Source organism: Falco biarmicus, chromosome 5 (genome assembly GCF_023638135.1).
Source record: "Falco biarmicus isolate bFalBia1 chromosome 5, bFalBia1.pri, whole genome shotgun sequence".
Classification (NCBI taxonomy): Eukaryota; Metazoa; Chordata; class Aves; order Falconiformes; family Falconidae; genus Falco; species Falco biarmicus.
Window position 1 is genome coordinate 60727399 of NC_079292.1, and position 19366 is coordinate 60746764.

The following is a 19366-nucleotide window of genomic DNA, read 5'->3' on the forward strand; positions in this document are numbered from 1 at the left end:
GTTGCCACTTTGACCTAACCTATGGACTTCTCCCATCCTCAGTAAGATTCTTAGAAATGTTACCTCTGACACTGAAACATAATGCAATTTTATTGGAAGACTCCAGCTGTACTAGATTTGCCAAACCAGCAAAACTGCTGCTTTGGCAACACAGATTGAAGTTTAATACCGACATGACTGCTGGGGCAAACATTAATCATGTAAATGCAGCATAAGGAAACACAACACTCCAAGAATCTGCAGGTCAGAACAGTAACATCTGAATTATAGAAGAATTACCTTTTATAAGACAGGAATGGACAATCAGATGATCAATCAAAAGGGAGAAAAGACAGGACAGAAAAGACTGCTTGATGAGGGAGGACTACATAGGGGTTTTATGAGTTAAGCTCAGGACAACATGAGTAGTCGTGGCTATCAGAGCCAGAAGTATAGTTACGAAGAAGTTCCCAAGTAAGTGGCAACACAAACTGCAATGTACCTCACAGGACACACTCTCTACCTGCTTCTCACTCCCTAAGCTTTGTGTCTTGACCATTGACACAAATAAATTACCAAAGAAGCCAGCGTAGCAACTAAATTGAATAGCACTAGTGCAGAAGTCCACTTAGGACCTGAAATTCATATAATGGTCTCAGGCAGTACATGCCAATAAGAAAGTGATAAAAACAAGCATAGGAATTCTAGCAAAGTAAAAATAGTTCTTGAGGAACGGTCTCTACAATTGCAGCCTTCACCACCACAACAAAAAGGCAGGGAGCACAGCAGCCCATCACCCTGACCCAAAGTTCAAAACAGAAGTTCCACTTGGGACATCCAAGCAAATTTCATTACTGTGATCACTGACAATTAAAGCCAGAAAAATAATAAATAAAAAAAAAGATCTAAGTCTAAAGCAAATCTAGAACAGACACTCCAGAAGAATAAGGGAGAAAACACAAATCTTCAACAATGTTAAAAGACAATCTGCAAACAAAGTCAGACAGTAGGGATTCATAATATGATTTCTAGTATGCTTCTCCCGCGGTGAAGCCCACCCAAAAGCACCACCCAGAGAATGAAGACCATGACTCCATCTCCACAGCTCTCACTAGATTAAACCAGTAAGACCCTGAAAACAAGGAGTGAGCTCCACCCCTTACTATCACCCAGGCAACATGAGAAATCTTTGTCAGAATACTATAGGCACTGCAACAGCATAAAACTCACATTTGACCATCTGTACAGGCACGAAGGTACTTACGGTGGGGATTTCATAGACAAGTATCTGGAAAAAAGACACTTAAATACAGAGTTTTCAGAGTTCTTCAACATTAATCTAAGGCTCCTCCCACAGATCTGTACAACCCCCTGATTTAAGCATAGTAAGATAGACCTGCACTAAATGTTTCCAAAGGTGGCATCTTTCAAGTGTTTGTTAAAAATTGCCTAGGAAACAAAAAATGACCAGTCTAGATCCACAGTCAAATTATCTGGTCACAGCTCAATTCCTTACAAGAATTTTGCTCCTATTGTTAAGAGAGTTTTCCATACAATTAACTTTGCTTTGCAAGCTGAAGCAACAGTTGTGAAGCCTGGTTTTGAGGACTAACACAGTTACTCCTGTATGGAGTCTGAACAGACAGTTCAGAGAACTCCAAGCAAAGGCCCATTTATTCTGTTCCCTGTTCAAGCACATTTTTATTAGAGTTACAGTCTTCCTCGTTGATATCAGCTGCAACGAGGTGGTCTGTAATCATTTACTCAAGTTCAACAACTGGTTCACCAACAGAACTCTCCTTCTCGTTGGGAACTATGTAGCAGTACCATATTAATGGCACAAGAAGCCTAATTACTAGTCTTCCCCAAATAAAGATGCTGAATGAACACTTCAAAGACATAGTGGGTCAGACTGCCTGCCTTACCAGTAAATAAATACAGCACAAAACCATATCTGACTTTTTGTTAACAGTACTGAATTTTTTTCTAGGACTTTAAATACCAAGGATCACTTCATGAAGTATCTGATCCAATCAATACTCACTGAAATTAAGGGGAGCTTCCACTCATTTTTGTTAGCAGAGCCAATACACATTTTGCATCTGGTGCTCCAGTCTTTAATCTCAGTTGGATAAAACCTGAATGCTCATTTGACTACATAGAAATCAATCCTCCCAAATTCAGACCGATTCCCTCTCCGCCCCCATAAGTTGCACCCACCTGCTGCTATGGAAGTGTCACTGCAAAATGTCAAAAGCACTGCAGGGGACATCCCAAAGGGCACCAAACTCCCACTGACTTGCCATAGGAGGTGGAAGCCTAACCCTCCCTCCATACATTTGAAAACTACCTTTGCAATTTAATTAAACATAAAAAAGATCATCTCATGGCTTCAAATCTTAGTGAAATGCAGTTAACAGAAGATTCTTAACTCTCAATAGCTGTACTAAAGATAGATACTAAACAGAACACAAGTTATTTTTTTAAGATTTAGCAACTTACAAGTTTAAAAAACCAAACCATTGGTGGGCTTGTAAGGTACTTAATTTCCTACATGTTCCTGAAGCCTTGGCTGCATAAAAGATTTCACAATATAAGGAAGGCTGGAGTTTATTTTTAAAAGCATTAATTATACAGTCTTATGCATATTAGATTAACAACTAATCCACCATAAACTTAAGAATAAGGTACTAAGGTTCCTAGCCATTACAGCAAAATACAATTTTTTTAAGAGGTAAGACTCACAAAAGTGAAAAACACGCAGGAACTACTGACAAAGTTCTCTGGAGTTAGACCCTGGTGAGCCAGCAATAGTGATTTTAAAGGAAGCAGCACTGAGTTATGATACCACCACTTGCAAACCTGCTGAAGTCTGTGACAGTGAACCACTGCTGGCCAACCTCAAGTGTCAATAGGAGCATCTGATTATAGCTGAAGAGCTATCCACGGAAAATTGCAAAGCAAGGAAACAGATTTCATTCTATTAGGAAATTGCCTTGGAGATAACAAAAACAAAATGCCATACAGCACATTTTCTGCTTTCTCCTTGATGGTGTGAGAGAAGTGATGCACAGAGAGAAGAGAAACACTAAAGGATATGACTGTAAAAGCATTATTACCCTTTCCATTTCCTTTAGGTGGTGCTTTTTCTACTGTCCTGTAGGCCATTAGCATGGCATAAACTAAAGGGCACAGATGTTACTTACTCAGTTGGAAATGAAAGCAAGTGAAAGAATTTGGGCAGCAAGGTACCTCCCCACTCACAGAATGTACGATTATTGTCCTAATTTCACAGTTTTACTGCTATCCCCTATATTGCTGTATGAGTTTAACATTTTTTTAGTTCTATCCTTTCAACATTCAGAAGGGAGTTTGACTTTCATCAGTTGTGCAACAGCAAGATGTGGTTTTCATATATTTTTCCACAGAACCAAGGTAGATTCTAGCCTTTTTAAACTTTTTTAAAAAATTATAAAATACATTCATATCTCTGAAATTCAAGAATTCTCAGCTTTCAGGCCAATAGTAAGGTGAAGACAGAGCAATACTCGCCATTCCTTTTGTCTATACTGTAGTGTGAGTAATGGCAAAACATTGTAAAATTTTATTGCATGTTAAAACAGAAAGCCCAGAAACACCCATTTGTCATCTTGTCTTGACAAGTAAAACATTAATCCACTTTAGTCTTTTATCCCCATAGCATAAATGCTTGATGCTAAGAAGCAATACAGTCCTATAGAAAAAAGCAATATCCTGAGATACCAGAGACCTGTGTTTTCTTCCTTGCTCAGCCACACACTTTTTGGGTGGCTTTGGGCAAAAAGGTACCATCTCTACTTCCATTTTCTTTCGCCATCTTTGTTTACAGGCTGCTTAGAGTGGTTGGGGGATGCACGAGGGGGAAAAGGAGAGAGGAGCACTGTAAGTGCTTATTAGCAGGTGCTTGTATTTCCCAGGCTCAACCTCAGCTGGGGGTACTAGGTGTTTGTGAAAAACAGGGTACTTCATGACCTTGCTCTATGGGGATGCCTGCACGTAAGGTCCTTTTCCACCTCCTCTCTTTGTGTTTGAAGATGTTTAGAAAGCACACTTGACCTATATTCACTTTTTTCAATTCACAGACCACTAAACTTTGGCTATGTTATGTCAGCTGAATTTACTGTAGCTTCTCAACACCAGAGTAATAAATGTCTTGATGAGAAAATTTCCCTTTATTTGCTTCTCCTTCTTCGGCAAATGATTCTCTTTACTTATATAGGCCTCTGAATTAGACCAGGAACAAGAGAATATAGCCTCCACTCAGCAAGTATTCAAATCCAAGCAAACACCACTGCTTTACTGAACACAGCATTTAATATGGACACAGATTATTCAGTGCTAGAGAAGCTGCAATTCAAAGGTGAACAACAAAAGTTCTGCTAAACATTACAGAAATAGTGTACATACTTTTCTTTTCTACATCTTTATTTTTGAATTATGCCATAGATGCTTTAAGTACCAGAAGAGGTATGTTTCTTCGCAATCAAGCTTAAATTAAAGCAAGAGGAAAAACCACAACCTGTTGTCAAATTGACTTGGAAATACATGTTGTTCCCCTTTTCCACTGTCTCCAGTGACAGAGCATACTAGTAATAAAATTGCCAAAAAGAGTCAATCAAGAACAGAAATCCTACAACGGCAGAACAAGAGTGGTGTGCTTGGTTTTGTATCACCTTTGTTCATTTCTCAAGATCAATGTTCTTTGTATATTTCTAGGCATAAATACATCCATCTTGACTAATAGCAAGTGATAGCAACATACAGGAAGCTATACGAGTACGTCAGACTGAAGAAATTCTTACTACACATGTTAGGCTTAACTTAAGCAAAGATCAAGCTTTTTAAAGAATGGTCCACAAAAATCAAATGAGTCCTTCCCACTCTAATAGCTGGGAAAGAAAAGTCACAGGCCCAACAGTGAGTGCTTGCTTACTCTTTTAGCATGGATGAACCAGAAGCCACCATGTCTTTGGCTTCATTAGGTATTATGTGCCAGAGCACATTTATTTAGGAGAATGGGAACATCCTAAGTAGTATCAGGTCATGCTTTCCCTCTCATGTACTGGCTTAAGTCGCTCTAGTTCACTTTGTCTTCTGACCCATGTTTTTCATTATTTTCAAATTTCAATTTTAATTAAATTGTCTCTAGGGGTTCAAGAGAAGTACGTTCTTAATTTAATTCAACCTAGTTCTGCAGCTGTTCAGTGGTGAGAATGGTTAATGAAATCAGCTGTAGTGCCAAATACAAAGGAACTGTATTTCCCCCAAAAGGTTGTATAGGTCTGCTATTGTTTACCCCATCTATATTGCTATCTATTCCTCAAACTTACCTTTACTTTACTACAAACATGAAGATTCAGAACAGACTCTACCCAGTTTTCAGGGAGATGAAAGGAACATTAGCAGTAACCACAATAAACTGCACATGAATTTTTACAACTCCCAAGTTTCAGTGGCTCTCAAAATTATTTAGAAGCTTCTCTTAAAACACAAGTTCCTCTCCATCTCATATAAGGCAAAATTAAGCATTTTACGTGTTTCTTCTATTTTCAGTAGACTATGCAAATCAATGTTGCAGGAAACCAAAGCAAAACTATGTTTTGGCAAGTCAGCGATAACAGATTCCAGGAGCAAAGAGGCATAACTTGGAATTGCTGAATAAGAATGTTCGCTGATCATTACTGCTAACAGGACCAGCATTAAAAGAATAAAATAATTGTTTCAATCTGCTATGAAGTTTTAGAGTTAAGCATCCAATGCAGTATGAAAGTAAGCCCAAAAGTATTTGAAATGTTAGTTCAAGCTTTCATTTTCTCTGGAAGTCAAGAGAACATTTATATAACATTTACAATCAACTGTGTTGAATAATGGGACAATTAGATAACCTCCTCTGAAAAGGCCACGCTCAGTTTTTGCCTAGTCTTTGTGGACACATAAGGGCAGAGAGGGAAGGTGTACACTTGTATTCCTTGAGGTTTCAGCCTGCTCCACTTCAAAACCTCATTGTTCATCCCCCTCAACAGGAGGAGGTCAGCCTGTTTGGTAGAAGCCTGCCAGCTCTAACACGGCAGAAGTTCAAGTCACAGGTTTGAACACGTGAGAGCTTAGGCTAGATGGGCACTCTTGCAGGTAAGGTGAAGAACATGCTCAGTAATCCATGTTGTCAGAACCAGTAGAATAAACACCTGTTTCAGAGTCAAAGAAAGGTGAAATTCTGCATAGCTGCACTCTCAGCAGCCCTCCTTGACCTCTCCACTGAACAGGGAGAGGGAGAAGCTTTTATGAAGTCTGTAACCCAGCAGTGAAAGAAGGGTGTTAATAGGACAAATGGGTCTCACTGGCTTGACATAAATCTTAAGAGATGTAAAAACTGAAAAATGTTGGATGGGAGTGGGCAGAACCAGAGGGAATTAGAACAAATGCTTAGTATTAATGAAGCAGACTTAGTAACTTTTCTTCTCTTACAGACCGGTACTCCCTTAAGGGGTTTCAGTAAAGTTAGAACAATTAACAACAACAATTAATGCTAAGATACCACACACTGTGCCCACAGGAGTGCTTGAGCTTGATATTTTTACAGGACACTGACTAACAGACTATAAAAGCTTGTAACAAAGTCACTGTAAGGAGAAAAATTCTGCACCTTTGTGGCTGCAGGAACCTCCAGACCTCCCAGAAGTGTCACAGTGTCAACAGCACTAGCCAGTAACAAGATTTTTCTGAGACTTAGACCATGACGGCATCTTGTTGCATCAACATACTTTACTGCTTCCATCCTTCCAAAGTTCAAATATGGTACAGTGCACAGCCTTAAGGAATCTCCACACATCATGAATTTAATTTGGAAAGTCCCACAATACATTTGATATGATTCACCATCAGCTATTTCAACACCTTTAAAACATTCGGCAATGTGGGGGGACAATGCTGTTTTGGTGATTTTCTTCATACTAAAGGAGGCCTTGAATTTTAGATCCATTATGTTCAAATTGAACCTGAACAATAAATCAAGAAAAATGAACTCAGACTTCAAATTACAGGACTGAACGAACACACTAAGTTGGAGCCAGTAGAGTAGAAACCAGGTAAGTACTACAAAAAGTGAAGCAGACAAAATGTAAGGAGTTGAAAAGGAAATATGGCAATCACGAAGACCCTGCCATTTCAGATAAGAACATGGCTGATGAGTAATATTCTTACATTTGGCTGCTGCTTCCTTTTTTACCCCCCTTTCTCCCCCAAACTCAGCATCTTCATCCAATTTAATAAGTCAGTTTGGGTTCCTCTCTTGGTCTTTTCCTGTTTTATCACCTAGGCAAACGGTGCTGTAGCTCCTTCCAGTTGTGGAATGCTGTGGCTAACTAGGGAACCAGTACTGACAGACATTTTCAGGACACAAAGAGTGCTGTGATTTTCTTACCATTTTAAGTCTCTAAACAGCACAAATGCGTTGCTGCTACAGAAGCAGGATTCTGACCTCTCAAGGTACAAATAATGGAGAACAAAGCTGTTAAATAATAAGAAAATGGTTCTAAAAAAAAAAAAATCTTCCTTTTTGTATTAGGACATGTGAGGCTTGAGCTGAAGTGCCCACTGTGCCACATCAAGAGGGACATGCTATGCCAACACCTCTCTCCAAGGCGACTGCCCAGTCAAGTTATCAGATATTCATTTTCTGGAGTTGATTCCAGCATAGACCTAAAGAACCAACTGTTTGTGTGAACCATGCCAAGCTGCTGGAAGTGTTGTTTTGTCCCAGCAAAACACCACGAAGAACTTCTTGGCTGGCTGAGACAAACAGAGCTGATTAAGGCAGTGGGGTTGCTTCAGAGGAGCTTAATTTCAGCTGCTATCCCAGAACATATTTACCTCTGGCTGGCAATTTCTGTACTGTTTACACACACAAACTGAAAACAGGCTTTCAGAAATTCTTATTTTTTTATCAGAATATGACGTTAAGAAGGAATGGCACCAGCTTGATCTGCCTGGTATCTGAGTAGACCTTACAGTACAACGCAGGTTGCCAACTGATAAATATCAGTATATATTTATATAGCACCCATCCTATAGGCCAATACAAACACATGCATCATTAAACAAAACAACAAGGACAAGTAATAGCTCACATTACAATCTTCTGCTTTTTATTATCCTGTGATGTATTAAAGTCCTGTGGCTATGTCCAGATAGACCAGCTTGATAGCATTACCTCTCTTCCTGCCTTCTAGGGGACAAAACCTACTTTCCTCCTGGAGTTCAGTCAAACTCACTGTTGATTCAGTTCACAGCCTCAAGCATCATAATTTCATAGCCATATTACGGCAGAACAACTGCTGCTGTCCCGTTTACCCAGCTTCTATAGTCAAGCCAGAGTTTTGACCTTCCTGTCTTTTCTATTTTACAGCATGGCACTGCTACATATGGGTTCTCCTCTCCCCGGGCTAGAAAAGTGTAAAGCACAATTACGCCTATGTTACAATACAATTACACTACAGAAACAACCTTGCTATAATTCTAAGGTCATGGCTGAAGCCATGTGGTGAGGCAGAGGAAAAGAACTCGCATTGCTATTGTTGATCTTTTAATTGCACTCTTGCATAGACGTGAACGACTTACAACAAATTCTGTGAGACTTGCTGGAGTAAATAACTAAAAGCAAATTTACTCCTAGGCATGAACAAATCCAATATGCCACAAGAGACTGGTAAGAATTATAGATTGCATTCATCAAGTTATATGGCAAGTTTCCAATGTTTCTCTGTATTTGCTCCCATAGCTGAACTTCAAGTCTACTACATGACTTCATTATGGATTGTGACTGTCTAAAATCTTTCACTGCAATCATTCTAAGCTAATAGCAGCAGAACTACAAATACTATCCACTCAAGTGTATTTTAGTATTACTAAATTAGAAACTGAACTCATTTCTGAATTAGCATGAAGCTACATCATGCAGTCTTCGAGCAACCTCCATTAATTTTGGTGATAACTTCAGTAGTTTGCTCTCACCAAGAGTGTGTACTATTTTACCTTTCAATTGAAAGCATTTTTATTTTTTACCTTAACTGATGACAGGAGAGTGCTCAATGTTTTACAGATACTAAGGGTATCGAGCATATGCAGTTGAGTATCTGTTAAAAAAAACAGAGCAACAAACCAAAACCAACCACACAGAGAAAATCCTACACACCTCCACTCTCCCAGCACTCATTGTCTTTGCTCAGCATTCGCCAACTTGGCTTCTATTATCCTTCCCTATGTTCTCAGGTACCTAGCATTCAGTTTTCCAGACTAGACACTTCCTCATTCTCAATGTAAAAAGAAGGAGAAAGGATGGGGAGGGAAGAGAGGGAAGAACACAAACACAATGGAAAAAACAAAACAAGATCCCATTTGAGTTCTCCTATAAATCAAAAAGGACATACACAGTCCACCACATCACCGAACATCAGCTTCAAACAAAATCATAGACAAAGCCAAGGTAAGAGGTCTTTGAGTCATCCATGTAATAAGGAATTGTAACTTAAGATTACAGTACACATAACTGATGATTTTGCAAATGCAAAGGACGGAGAGACTTATCAACCCAACCATTTATCAGAAAGACTTAATACCTGAAAACATTTAGATTTTGCAAAATCAATTTTTTTTGTGTCCAATTTAAGACAAGCTATCCTTGCAGGAATCTTGCAAGAACCTTTCTGCAAGAAAAAAAACTTCAAGCTTGAAATCAGAAATAGCAGGAACATGCAGCCTCATTCACTAATGAACACTTTCTGAATAAATATACAAATCAGCCCAAAAACTAGTTAGAGAAAAGAACAGCGGGGTCTCGCCATTACATATTACACCATAAAAATAACAACAGGAAGAAAAAGAAATCTATGTCCAAGCTTTAAATGCAAGGCTGTGGATGGGTCTAAAGGGACCTGTTCAGCCCCAACACACCTGTAAAGCTCCGTTCTATAACACAGAAACAATTTCCATGTTTGGAACCTGACATGCACAGTACACATTCTGCTGCTTACAGCTACCTTCAGATTAACAGGCTTCTGTACCTCTGTCTCTCCTACAGCTCCATAGCTTTCTTCTGTACTTATCCCTTCAGCTCAATCTCCCAATATTCTTTAATTATTAACACAGACAAGAAATACATCTCTAATATTGCTACCTGCTGAGGAGAAAAATGGAAAAACGCATTGCAAAATTTTTAGATTAAAAGCAAGTATCAATACTCAGTATATACAAAAGAGTATCTTTATTCCTCCATCCCGTCTCAAAACCTGTACCCAACAAAATTATTTATGGGCTTTTCTGTTACTACTTTTATTCAAGACAGGTGTTTATATTAGGGGAATTTGCTTTTCTCTTTCAGAAAAAAGGGGAATGGTAGGTGTCATGTCTTTGCACTGAAGAAACAAGAATTAATGCAGAACTTTATAATCACTACTTGCACCATTTCACAATGGCAGCTAAGTTAAGATAATACTTTGCCCTTTTTATACTTCTAACCAGAGTAGGTACGCAGCTCAAGAGCCTATTTTACTCACCTTTCTTTTGTCTTCATCTTCTGGATCAAATCTGAAAATGGTCCTATTCTGTAAAAAAAAAAAGTTTGCATTTGTTACATGAACATCAGCTACCAAGTATGTAACACCCACAAAACCATTGCAAAATTTTACAAGTCTGGTTAAAACCAGCCTCAGATAACGAGGCCATAACCATGTTAACTGATGTCCTTTTCCCATTCTACCCAACTGCAAGAGCTTCAGTAAGTGGCTCCAACTAACACTTTCAGAATTACTACTGGTGCAGAGCAAGCCTTTATCTGTGAGCTGTGTTTCTGATGTGAGTTAACAACCTCATGCACAGCACTTCACAGAGTGAAAAACATTAGCTATAGCCTTGTGTTTACAAATATCTTATTACTCAGATTATTCGCCAAGCACTTCTTGTTTACAGGCTTCTGAATGCACTAAGCCTAAAGTGTCCCAAACCAGAACAACTGTACTACAAACCCGCCCAGAAAACAAGTAGCACAAACCAAGTAAGTCTTACTACAAAACCTACCAGTTTTCATATTGTGGCAATTTCCAAAACACACTCTCTGGTACAGCTGAACATGAGATAGACATGGTCTAACAATGAGTACTTATTTCCTGTTAAACACTTCAAATAGTAATTGAGTCTAGCTCCACGTTAGTACCCTGAAGTATGTTATTAGTGAAAAATTACTCATATGGCACAAAGTTTATTCTGCCAGTCAAAGAAAGCAGTAATACCAGACAGTTATTTTAAGGACATTTTAAAACTTCCCAGCTAAATGAGTAAGCATGAAGAACTGCTTCTAAAAAAATAAAATTATCAATTTTTATTACTTCTAATATACAGCTTGCTACATCATGCAAGTGACTGAAAAACAAAAGTGACCCTCCATAGCACATTAGCAGGCCTCTTGCCTTTCATGACACAAGCTCACAATTACACTGAAAGGCCTTGGACATCTACCCTGCCATCAAGGTTTACCAATATCAGTTAGATCCTTGAGGATGGCAGGAAAGTAATTACTCTCCTTTCTCCTACAGGGCTCCCACTAACACTACTGAACAACGCAAGTTCAGCAAAATGCCAGCCAAAAGCAGGTGAATATTAAGTGATGACCAATTAACCAACAGAAGGCAATCTTTGCATTTGCACATTAACATTTTTGGAAATTTACAACAGAAATGTAGCAATAGTAAGTACTGTAAATGCTGGAGGAACAGATTCAGAAGAATCACTGCAAATGGGACAGCACAAGGGAGCAAGAACAGACCTATTAATTACTCTCATTGTAGTTATTCTGTAGCCACCTGCACCTTCAAACTACACTTAATCCATCCTTTCTCTTCAACTAAAGCATATTTAAATTGTTATTTGGGAAAAAAACTAAGGAAACCTAAAGCGCAGAAGAGGCATGGGCAAAGATCTGGAACCTGGAGTACCCTGCCCACCCTTTGCTGGCCCACAGGCAATATATCTGAGTTAGTAACACACTGCACAGAAAGAGAGATGTAGGAAACATTAAGGCAAACTTCTTAACAAGAAACACAATAAAAGAAATGTCATATTGAGACAGTATTAAAAGAGTTCCATGCCAACTTCAAAAGAAGCATTTAGTTGCACGCGTAACCCCAAGACTCCATTCAAAGACTTGAAATGACAGAACAGAAACACCACTAGTTTTCACTCGGTCCTTGAGAATTCAACTTAAGCCTAAATAAATTCATCTGGGGAAGCTGCTGAGAAGGCACAAAATCCAGTACAGCAAAATTATGAAATGTTTGTCTGCACTTTTTGTCTGATAACATTTAACAAAAGGTTATTTTCAAGAGTCAAATCAGAAGATAAAAAGGTTCCCTCAATCAGAATCCTTCCTCTATACCTTAGAGGTCTGCGAATTAAGAGATGTGTCTAATGAACTCCAGACCTATCAATCCTTCAGAAAAAGTGTCCTGCAGCTGCGTCAATCTCTGCATTTGAATTTCATGTGCACAAAGGCAGCCTACGTATAGACTGTTGCTCAAGCTTCTTCTAGAGGCTCATTTGAGTGAAGATATCAGTTACTGCCATTGTTAAGACTTAAAAAATACTGCACATAAGACAGCAAACTTCAAGCCATGTCTTGGAGACTAAAGAATAAACTTCACCGGTCCACATTCATTTGGCTTTTCCCCTAATCAGAGCACTAGGAATCTTTAACTAAAAACCTCAATGTTTGTTCCTGTAACAGATTCCTAAATTTCGGCAGATAGTCAGTTCAACACAACTGCATTTAAATTACATCCAAAGCAAAACTCTCAGTACCACCAGTCACAGAAGTATCTATGCAAAGGACAGAGACAAAACCTGATGGGTTGAGACGTGAGCTGTGCAAATAGACTATACTGCTCTACTAGAACCTAAGTATCAAAATGACCCTACCAGAGACGGGAAATAAATAAAACCCACCTAACTTCACTCCTATTTCTACTTCCCAACATTACTGGGAAATCCCTTCACTTCTTGACTTAGCATACGCATATCGTACTGCAATGGCAGTAGACACTAATTAAATTTACTCTTTAATACCTAACGGGTTGAGCTTCCAACGCTGACATAACCCTGCTTACAGATGGCTACCCTTTTCCCTTTGCTGGGCCAGAATCAGGAACACCAGGCGAGGCCTGGCAGCCCATCTCACACAGGGCCCTCCCAGCGGAGAGCTGCTCCTCGGCTGCTGCCACGGCCGGTACAGAGGCCTCTGCCCCCCGCACGGCAGCGAGACCCGGCGGCAGCGGCCTGCCCACCCAGGGCACATCGGCCGGGTGAGCAGGCACACAGCCTCTGTTACTGCCCGGCCTCCTCCCCCAGGGATATGCAGGTTAGGAGGTTTCTGAGGCAAACTTACGCTGTGGAACAGCTCTTTCCACAGGCTGATCGCCGATAACCCGCTACGCTACACGTCTGGCACGTAAAGCCGAGGCCAGCCGGAAGGCGCGGGGGGCCCAAGCCTGGCGGCGGGCTTGATCTACCCGCCACACGGCTGGTTTGCGCTCCCGGCCAAGTCTGGTCTCCCCCGGCACTGCCCTCGCTCACCACCCTGGTACTGCTGCGCTGTTCCCTCCCCAGCGGCCCGTTACCTCCTCGTTGTACCGCGCCAGGACCCGCTCCACCGCCTCGGCGCTACCGCGCCCCTCCACGGCCTCCAGCACCGCGCCCAGCTCCATGCCCGCCGGCCGCCGCCCGCTCCTCCGCCGGCAGCAGCCGCCGCTCCGCCGCGCCCTGACCTCCCACCCCGCGCCCCCTGACGTGACGTGACGCAACGGTCCCCTTGGAAACCGCCCGGACTGGCAGGCAGTCCTCGAGAGCTATTGGCTGGAGAGGGCGGCGCGGGCAGCCCCGAGCTCTCCTATTGGCTGCCATCTCGCCCGGTCCCGCTGGCTGGAGACAGCGACGAGCGGACTACGACTCCCAGCATGCTAAGCGGGGGGCCCTGCGGCGCGCGGCGGGATCTGCGGCGCTCTGATGCCGCGGGGCACGCTGGGTGCTGTAGTCCGCGGCGGGCAGCCCCAACGGCGCCTGGCGAGAAGGGCGGCGGAGCGGGATGGAGAGAGTGTTCGAGTCCCGAGGGGCCGCGCCGTCCCGGAGAGCGCCCTTGGGTTGCTTGGTGGCACGAAGCACACACCGACATATGCCCTCCTCGTTATGCCTGTCCATTTGTGCGCTGTCTGCGACTTGCCCTGTGCTTACCGTGCCTGTCACAAGGCAAACAGCGTGCCGAAACAAGGGCTGGCCACTTTTGCTCAAACTTTTAGGCAAAGCGGTGACACCACAGCATTTTGCAGTGCCTTCACTGCACCGGCCTCTGAGCCCAGGGCAGACACTCCAGTGTATGATGGCGGCAGGGCTGCCTCCCACCCCCACCCTGCCCGCCGGCCCTGCACAAAATGGCACCTGCTGGCAGCCTGAGCCCAGGGGCAGTGCAGGGCAGAATCAGGGCTCCGGTGTCATTGGGCCTCCACCACTGGCAAAGTCCGTGTCCGTTGCCTGATGTGAGCCTTCACTGTAATGTCTGGCAGCAAAATAAACCCCTTTTGCTCAAGTCCAGCCCAGCCAGAGTGGTAGTGATGGTACATGAAAATTCTCCATTCCCATGTGGAGACAACCCCCCTCTCTGAGGGACAGCATGGCTGCCTTCCCAAAACTGGCCATGTATCCTTTCACAGAGGGGTCAATATATTTTTCAGAAGGTGCTGATGTGGGTGTGAGCAACCGGGGCGGTGCGGAGGAGAGATGCCTGCACCAGGCCGCTGCTGTGTTCGGGATGGCGGGGGGGCTGCATGGCAGAGCCTGCCGCAACGGGGCAGAGGTACACTACATCTCCGAAGTGCTTTGCAAGACTGTAGGTTTAAACTACATTGAGAAGACATGTAGTATTTGCATAATTATGGTGCCCTATAATCAGAATTCACTGTCCAGAGAGCAGAAAGCAGTTTCTTAAAGTTAACAAACCCCCATGATAATAAAACTTCGGGGGAGATGTGGCCAGTCTCTCCTTGAAGTATTTATTCCTTCAGCAACAATTCAGGAGGTACTCTGTGGTCATGAAGATAAACCTTTCATCTCAGACGATCAGCTCCATGGCAGAATATACCACAGGGGCAGCGAGGTTCCATCTGCAGATGAGTGGTGGCTTCGCAGGGGCAGTGAGGTTCCATCTGCAGATGAACGGTGGCTTCAAAGAGCGCTGAAGGTGCCAAGACACGTCGGTATATGCCTCTGTGTGTTTAAGATGCAGACTCAAACTAGGATCTGAATTTTCTGGTTAGGGGTTTATTGCCACGATGGGTTGAACTGAGATACAAAGCCAGAACAACATGGTCATTGGACTGCAAGGAGTAACAAAATCCAGCCCGAAATGCGTAGCCATTTCTTCTGAGTCAGGTCTGTGTGTGTGCTAATGCAGCTTTTAAGAAAAACCCAGCAAAAATAATCCTTAGCTTGTTTGATTTACAAATCTATAATAGAGCATAAGCCTGCCTAGATTTACTTACAGCACAGCAAAACACTAATTTCTCTTGTACATAGCCAATTAATTTTTTTAAAATTAAAAATCCTAAAAAATAAAGACTAGGAAACTGTTACTGCCCTTTAAAGGCACATTGTTATTCATCATCAGTGCTTTTTAGTTTCCACTTTATGTAGCATATGAAGGATTAGGATCTCAGTGAAAGAGGGGGACAGATTGCATCCTCTACCAAAGAACTGCCAGACCTTTTCAGATGGGTGCATACCATGAGCCCTTCCCATGTTAGTCAGCTTTATCTAAACGTTCCAAGCAATGTCTGCCCCTGAATTTCATGGGTTTCAGGGTCAGTCACGAGAGAATTGTGGGGCTAGAGAGGTCAGAGGCCATTTTTGTCAAAGGGTGGTGACCTTAGCAGCAAGAGGTAGCCTGACAAAAACAGGATTCATGCTAATGAATGGAGTTCTCACTGCTCTTCTCCCGCTGAGTCTTTTTTTCTACCTGGTAATGAAAAATCTTGAAGGATTGTAATAGCTTTTTATGTGCATATATACATGTATGTTTGTTTGTGTGTGTATACATCTATCTAAAAACATTATATATGTTATGTTAGTCATGCTATAATATACATTACAAGATACTGTATTGTATATATTACGTATTATCTATTTTTGTTGTATGTTTTAAACGATGAGGAAGATTACAGTTTTAATAAAACGTGTATTTGTTGTGAGAAGACAGAAGGTGAGCGAGAAAAAAAGAAAAAGAAAAAAGTAGAAGAAGGGAAGATAAAGTGAAAATGACATTGAGTATTTTGGCATGTGGTATAAAAGCTTCTTCAGAAAGATTTGTGTAGTCACGTATTTATATACACATAAATATATGGCTAGGCAAGAAACAGCAGTTTCAGTTACCATGGTCAAGGGAAAGGCTTAATTAACAGGTTGCAGGCTCTGACTCAGGAGATTTTGCAGTTTGTACAGGGATGATTTAGGAGATCCTTGCTGCTAACTGTTGGAAGAAGGGTTCGCCAGAGTCAAGAAGATGCTCAATATGAGTTATGCATCTTGCTCAACTTTATTAGTTTCTAACACTACTTATATAGAACCGATACACATGCATATTCGTAAAGCAGAAATATAATTGGTTAGTAGTCTCTAAACGCATGCGGTTCTCACACCCCTAATTATCATGACTAAAATAAGCATTCTATCCATGTAGCTAATTGTGTTGCTGTGCTTCAGCCTTGTAGTTTGTTACTCCCTATATTCCCATACCGGTCCCTATCTTTCTTGGCCCTGCACCTGCTTTCCCAGCAGCTGTAGCTTGTTACAGCCACGGCCTGTTGGCACAACATAATTACTTGGTCTCAGGATTCAAGAATAGCTCAAGGCTACCTTTCGTGTTAACTTCAGCACAGCAACTTCAGTACAGTTCTGATTACAGGCCTATTCTAATACCGGGCCTGGATTGTGCAGATCTTCAGAGATTCTAAGGCCATGCTTCTGCAGCCATTCTTCTACAGCTAACCAGCCATTCTACCCAGAGGTTATCATCCTCTTATGAGCCACTGCACTTCACAGCCTGGTATATACCCTTGTGACCTGAAAGTCATGGTAGTTTATATTAATAAGGTGGGCTCTGACCTGTGGTTGTTGAGGAGGGGACCTGCTTTCCCTTGCAGCGCTTCTGATGCAGGTGGTGATGGTGACCTCTGTAGAGCTGTGTTCGGTAATCTATGTATTGCTCCCCGTGAATGTCCAGTTTAAATTTCAAAGCCCTCATCAGGAAGCAGTTCAAAGGTAGTTGGAAGTGCACATGCAGACTCCTATGGTATCAACACAAGTTTCTAAATTAATTAAAAAGAAAAAAGGAAAGAAAGACTGTGGAGGTTCTTTGCAAAAGACTTTCAGGGCCTTATGGGACTGACGATGTTCTGTGACTTTTTTATGAGCACTTTTGTGGTGCTGCTGTTGGTCAAAATTCCCCCCCAGGACTTTGCACACAGTGTTGCAGTTCCCCACTCAGAAAGTCTTTATTATTTATGGGGCTGACACTGTGTCTGATATCCATCCTCCTTCCTGAACAGTCTCCCTGAGCTCTTGAAATCAGGGTAACTGAGTTGTCCCCAAATGTGTTGAAGGCTATGGCACGTTTGTTTATTAAAGTAGTGTCATTTTCTCTTCTCTTTCGGTCGATGGGGATTAGACTTTATTTGGTTTTACAAGTTACTGTGAAAAATGTAGGAAGTGCTTCAGGGTTCCCTTGAGTAGTGCAGGGGTTCGCCTCCATCCTGATCCTTCCAAAGACACAGCTTTGACTCACTGGTCAGTTCTGCCCACAAACGGCTCCCCTTGGAGACACCATGGCACGTCATGGTGAGCAGTCCGTCAGGTAACTGGAGGTTGATCAATGTTCAATAATGAATGAGTGCACAGGATCACAGTGGGCTCTTGGCAGATGCAATGCAATGCAGATATTTGGAATTCACTGGAGAAGAGAAAGTAGATTTTTCTATTCTAGTGACACTGCCTTTCTCATACTGATTTGTCACATTCTTGATGAGACAAATATTTCTATGCTTGTTAATAATTAATTGGCCAAAATCAATGCTTTGATTTAAACATCTTCAATAACAAAAGTAGGACTTTGGTCTCAAACACATCAAAACTCCAGCTGCTAAAGACTGGCTACGGAAAAAGCTTCCTCACATGACTTACTTTCTTCACATGTAGACAATTTTGCCTGAAGGTAATCTGAATAAGAATAAAATAGATAAGATAGCCTATGCCTGATCTCCCTTGTCCTTAATAAAAGTGAAGAATAAAAGTATATAAGTATATGGGGTAATAAAACCAGCTGAGAGAGGTAAAGTTTCAGGAGGTCTGTGACACTAACTCAGGAAACAAAATTTCATCACGTACCTAAAGGTGGAGATAAGGTCCTAGTGTGTTTCTGAAAATCCCACCAGAACCTTGGCTGAATATTTAAGAGCCTGGACAGTTGCCAGACCTGGCCTGGAACATCCTTCCTCCCTCAGCCCTTGCAGATTTTCAGTGCATTCCTCTAGTTACTTTAGACCCCAAACTCTACCAGTTTACCACTAGTTAAACATGCAATGTTATGAATTTTATGAAATCTGAGAATTTTGCCACATTATTTACTTACCTAAGGAAAAATTACTTCTCCATTTACTGTATTCCAGCAGCAACATGTTTGTTACAAGGTAGTGAAAAGGAGAGAGCACATCTTACCTGCCTCAGTGAATATAAAGGCTTGGGTGAGCAACAGCAGCAAGGCTTAAACTGAGCAATACTGAGTCATCTATCCAGTCATGGCCATGCACAGTTTGTAGCTGCAAGCACAGGTGTAGGGCTACAGTGACTGTAAGTTATATATATTCTCAAGTCCTTTGTTGAATAAAATCATACATGGTCAAATTTAGGATTTTTCTTAAAGTTTGCAATATATTGAAGTTTCTGTATTTAAGTAAATTTAAATGGCTTCTATTTAATTTCAAGAACTTTATTTGAGTGTGAAAATCCCTCATATATCTTGCACAACTGTACATATAACACTTATGTCCATTTTAGGCATAAACATGGTTATCATCACACTGGGTGCTATCAAAGATTTTATTTACAAAACAATTACTAAAATGCCTAATGTCATATTTCCATTTATTTATTTCTTACCCATAGGGTAATAGGTCCACCATAATTGCTTGGTGCATTTTATAATACAGAAGAAAAGGCTATGTTAATAAAATCTAACAAAAACTCACAAATAGCTACAAAACTG

The 19366-nt window shown here is 41.5% G+C and overlaps 1 protein-coding gene across 2 annotated transcripts in view; it reads right to left on the reverse strand.

Annotated features, from left to right (window-relative positions):
• Positions 1-13835, reverse strand: part of RIC8B (RIC8 guanine nucleotide exchange factor B) — a 40147-nt gene extending 26312 nt beyond the window's left edge. For both annotated transcript variants that reach the window (XR_008822107.1, XM_056340625.1), the window contains exons 1-2: positions 13680-13835; positions 10569-10616 (exon numbers count right to left, since the gene is read on the reverse strand). Coding sequence is in view for 1 of the 2 variants with exons in the window: in XM_056340625.1 (XP_056196600.1) it covers positions 10569-10616; positions 13680-13766 (135 nt within the window). In the remaining variant the exon portion in view is untranslated. The remainder of the gene's footprint in view (positions 1-10568; positions 10617-13679) is intronic.
• Between the last annotated feature and the right edge of the window lie 5531 nt (positions 13836-19366).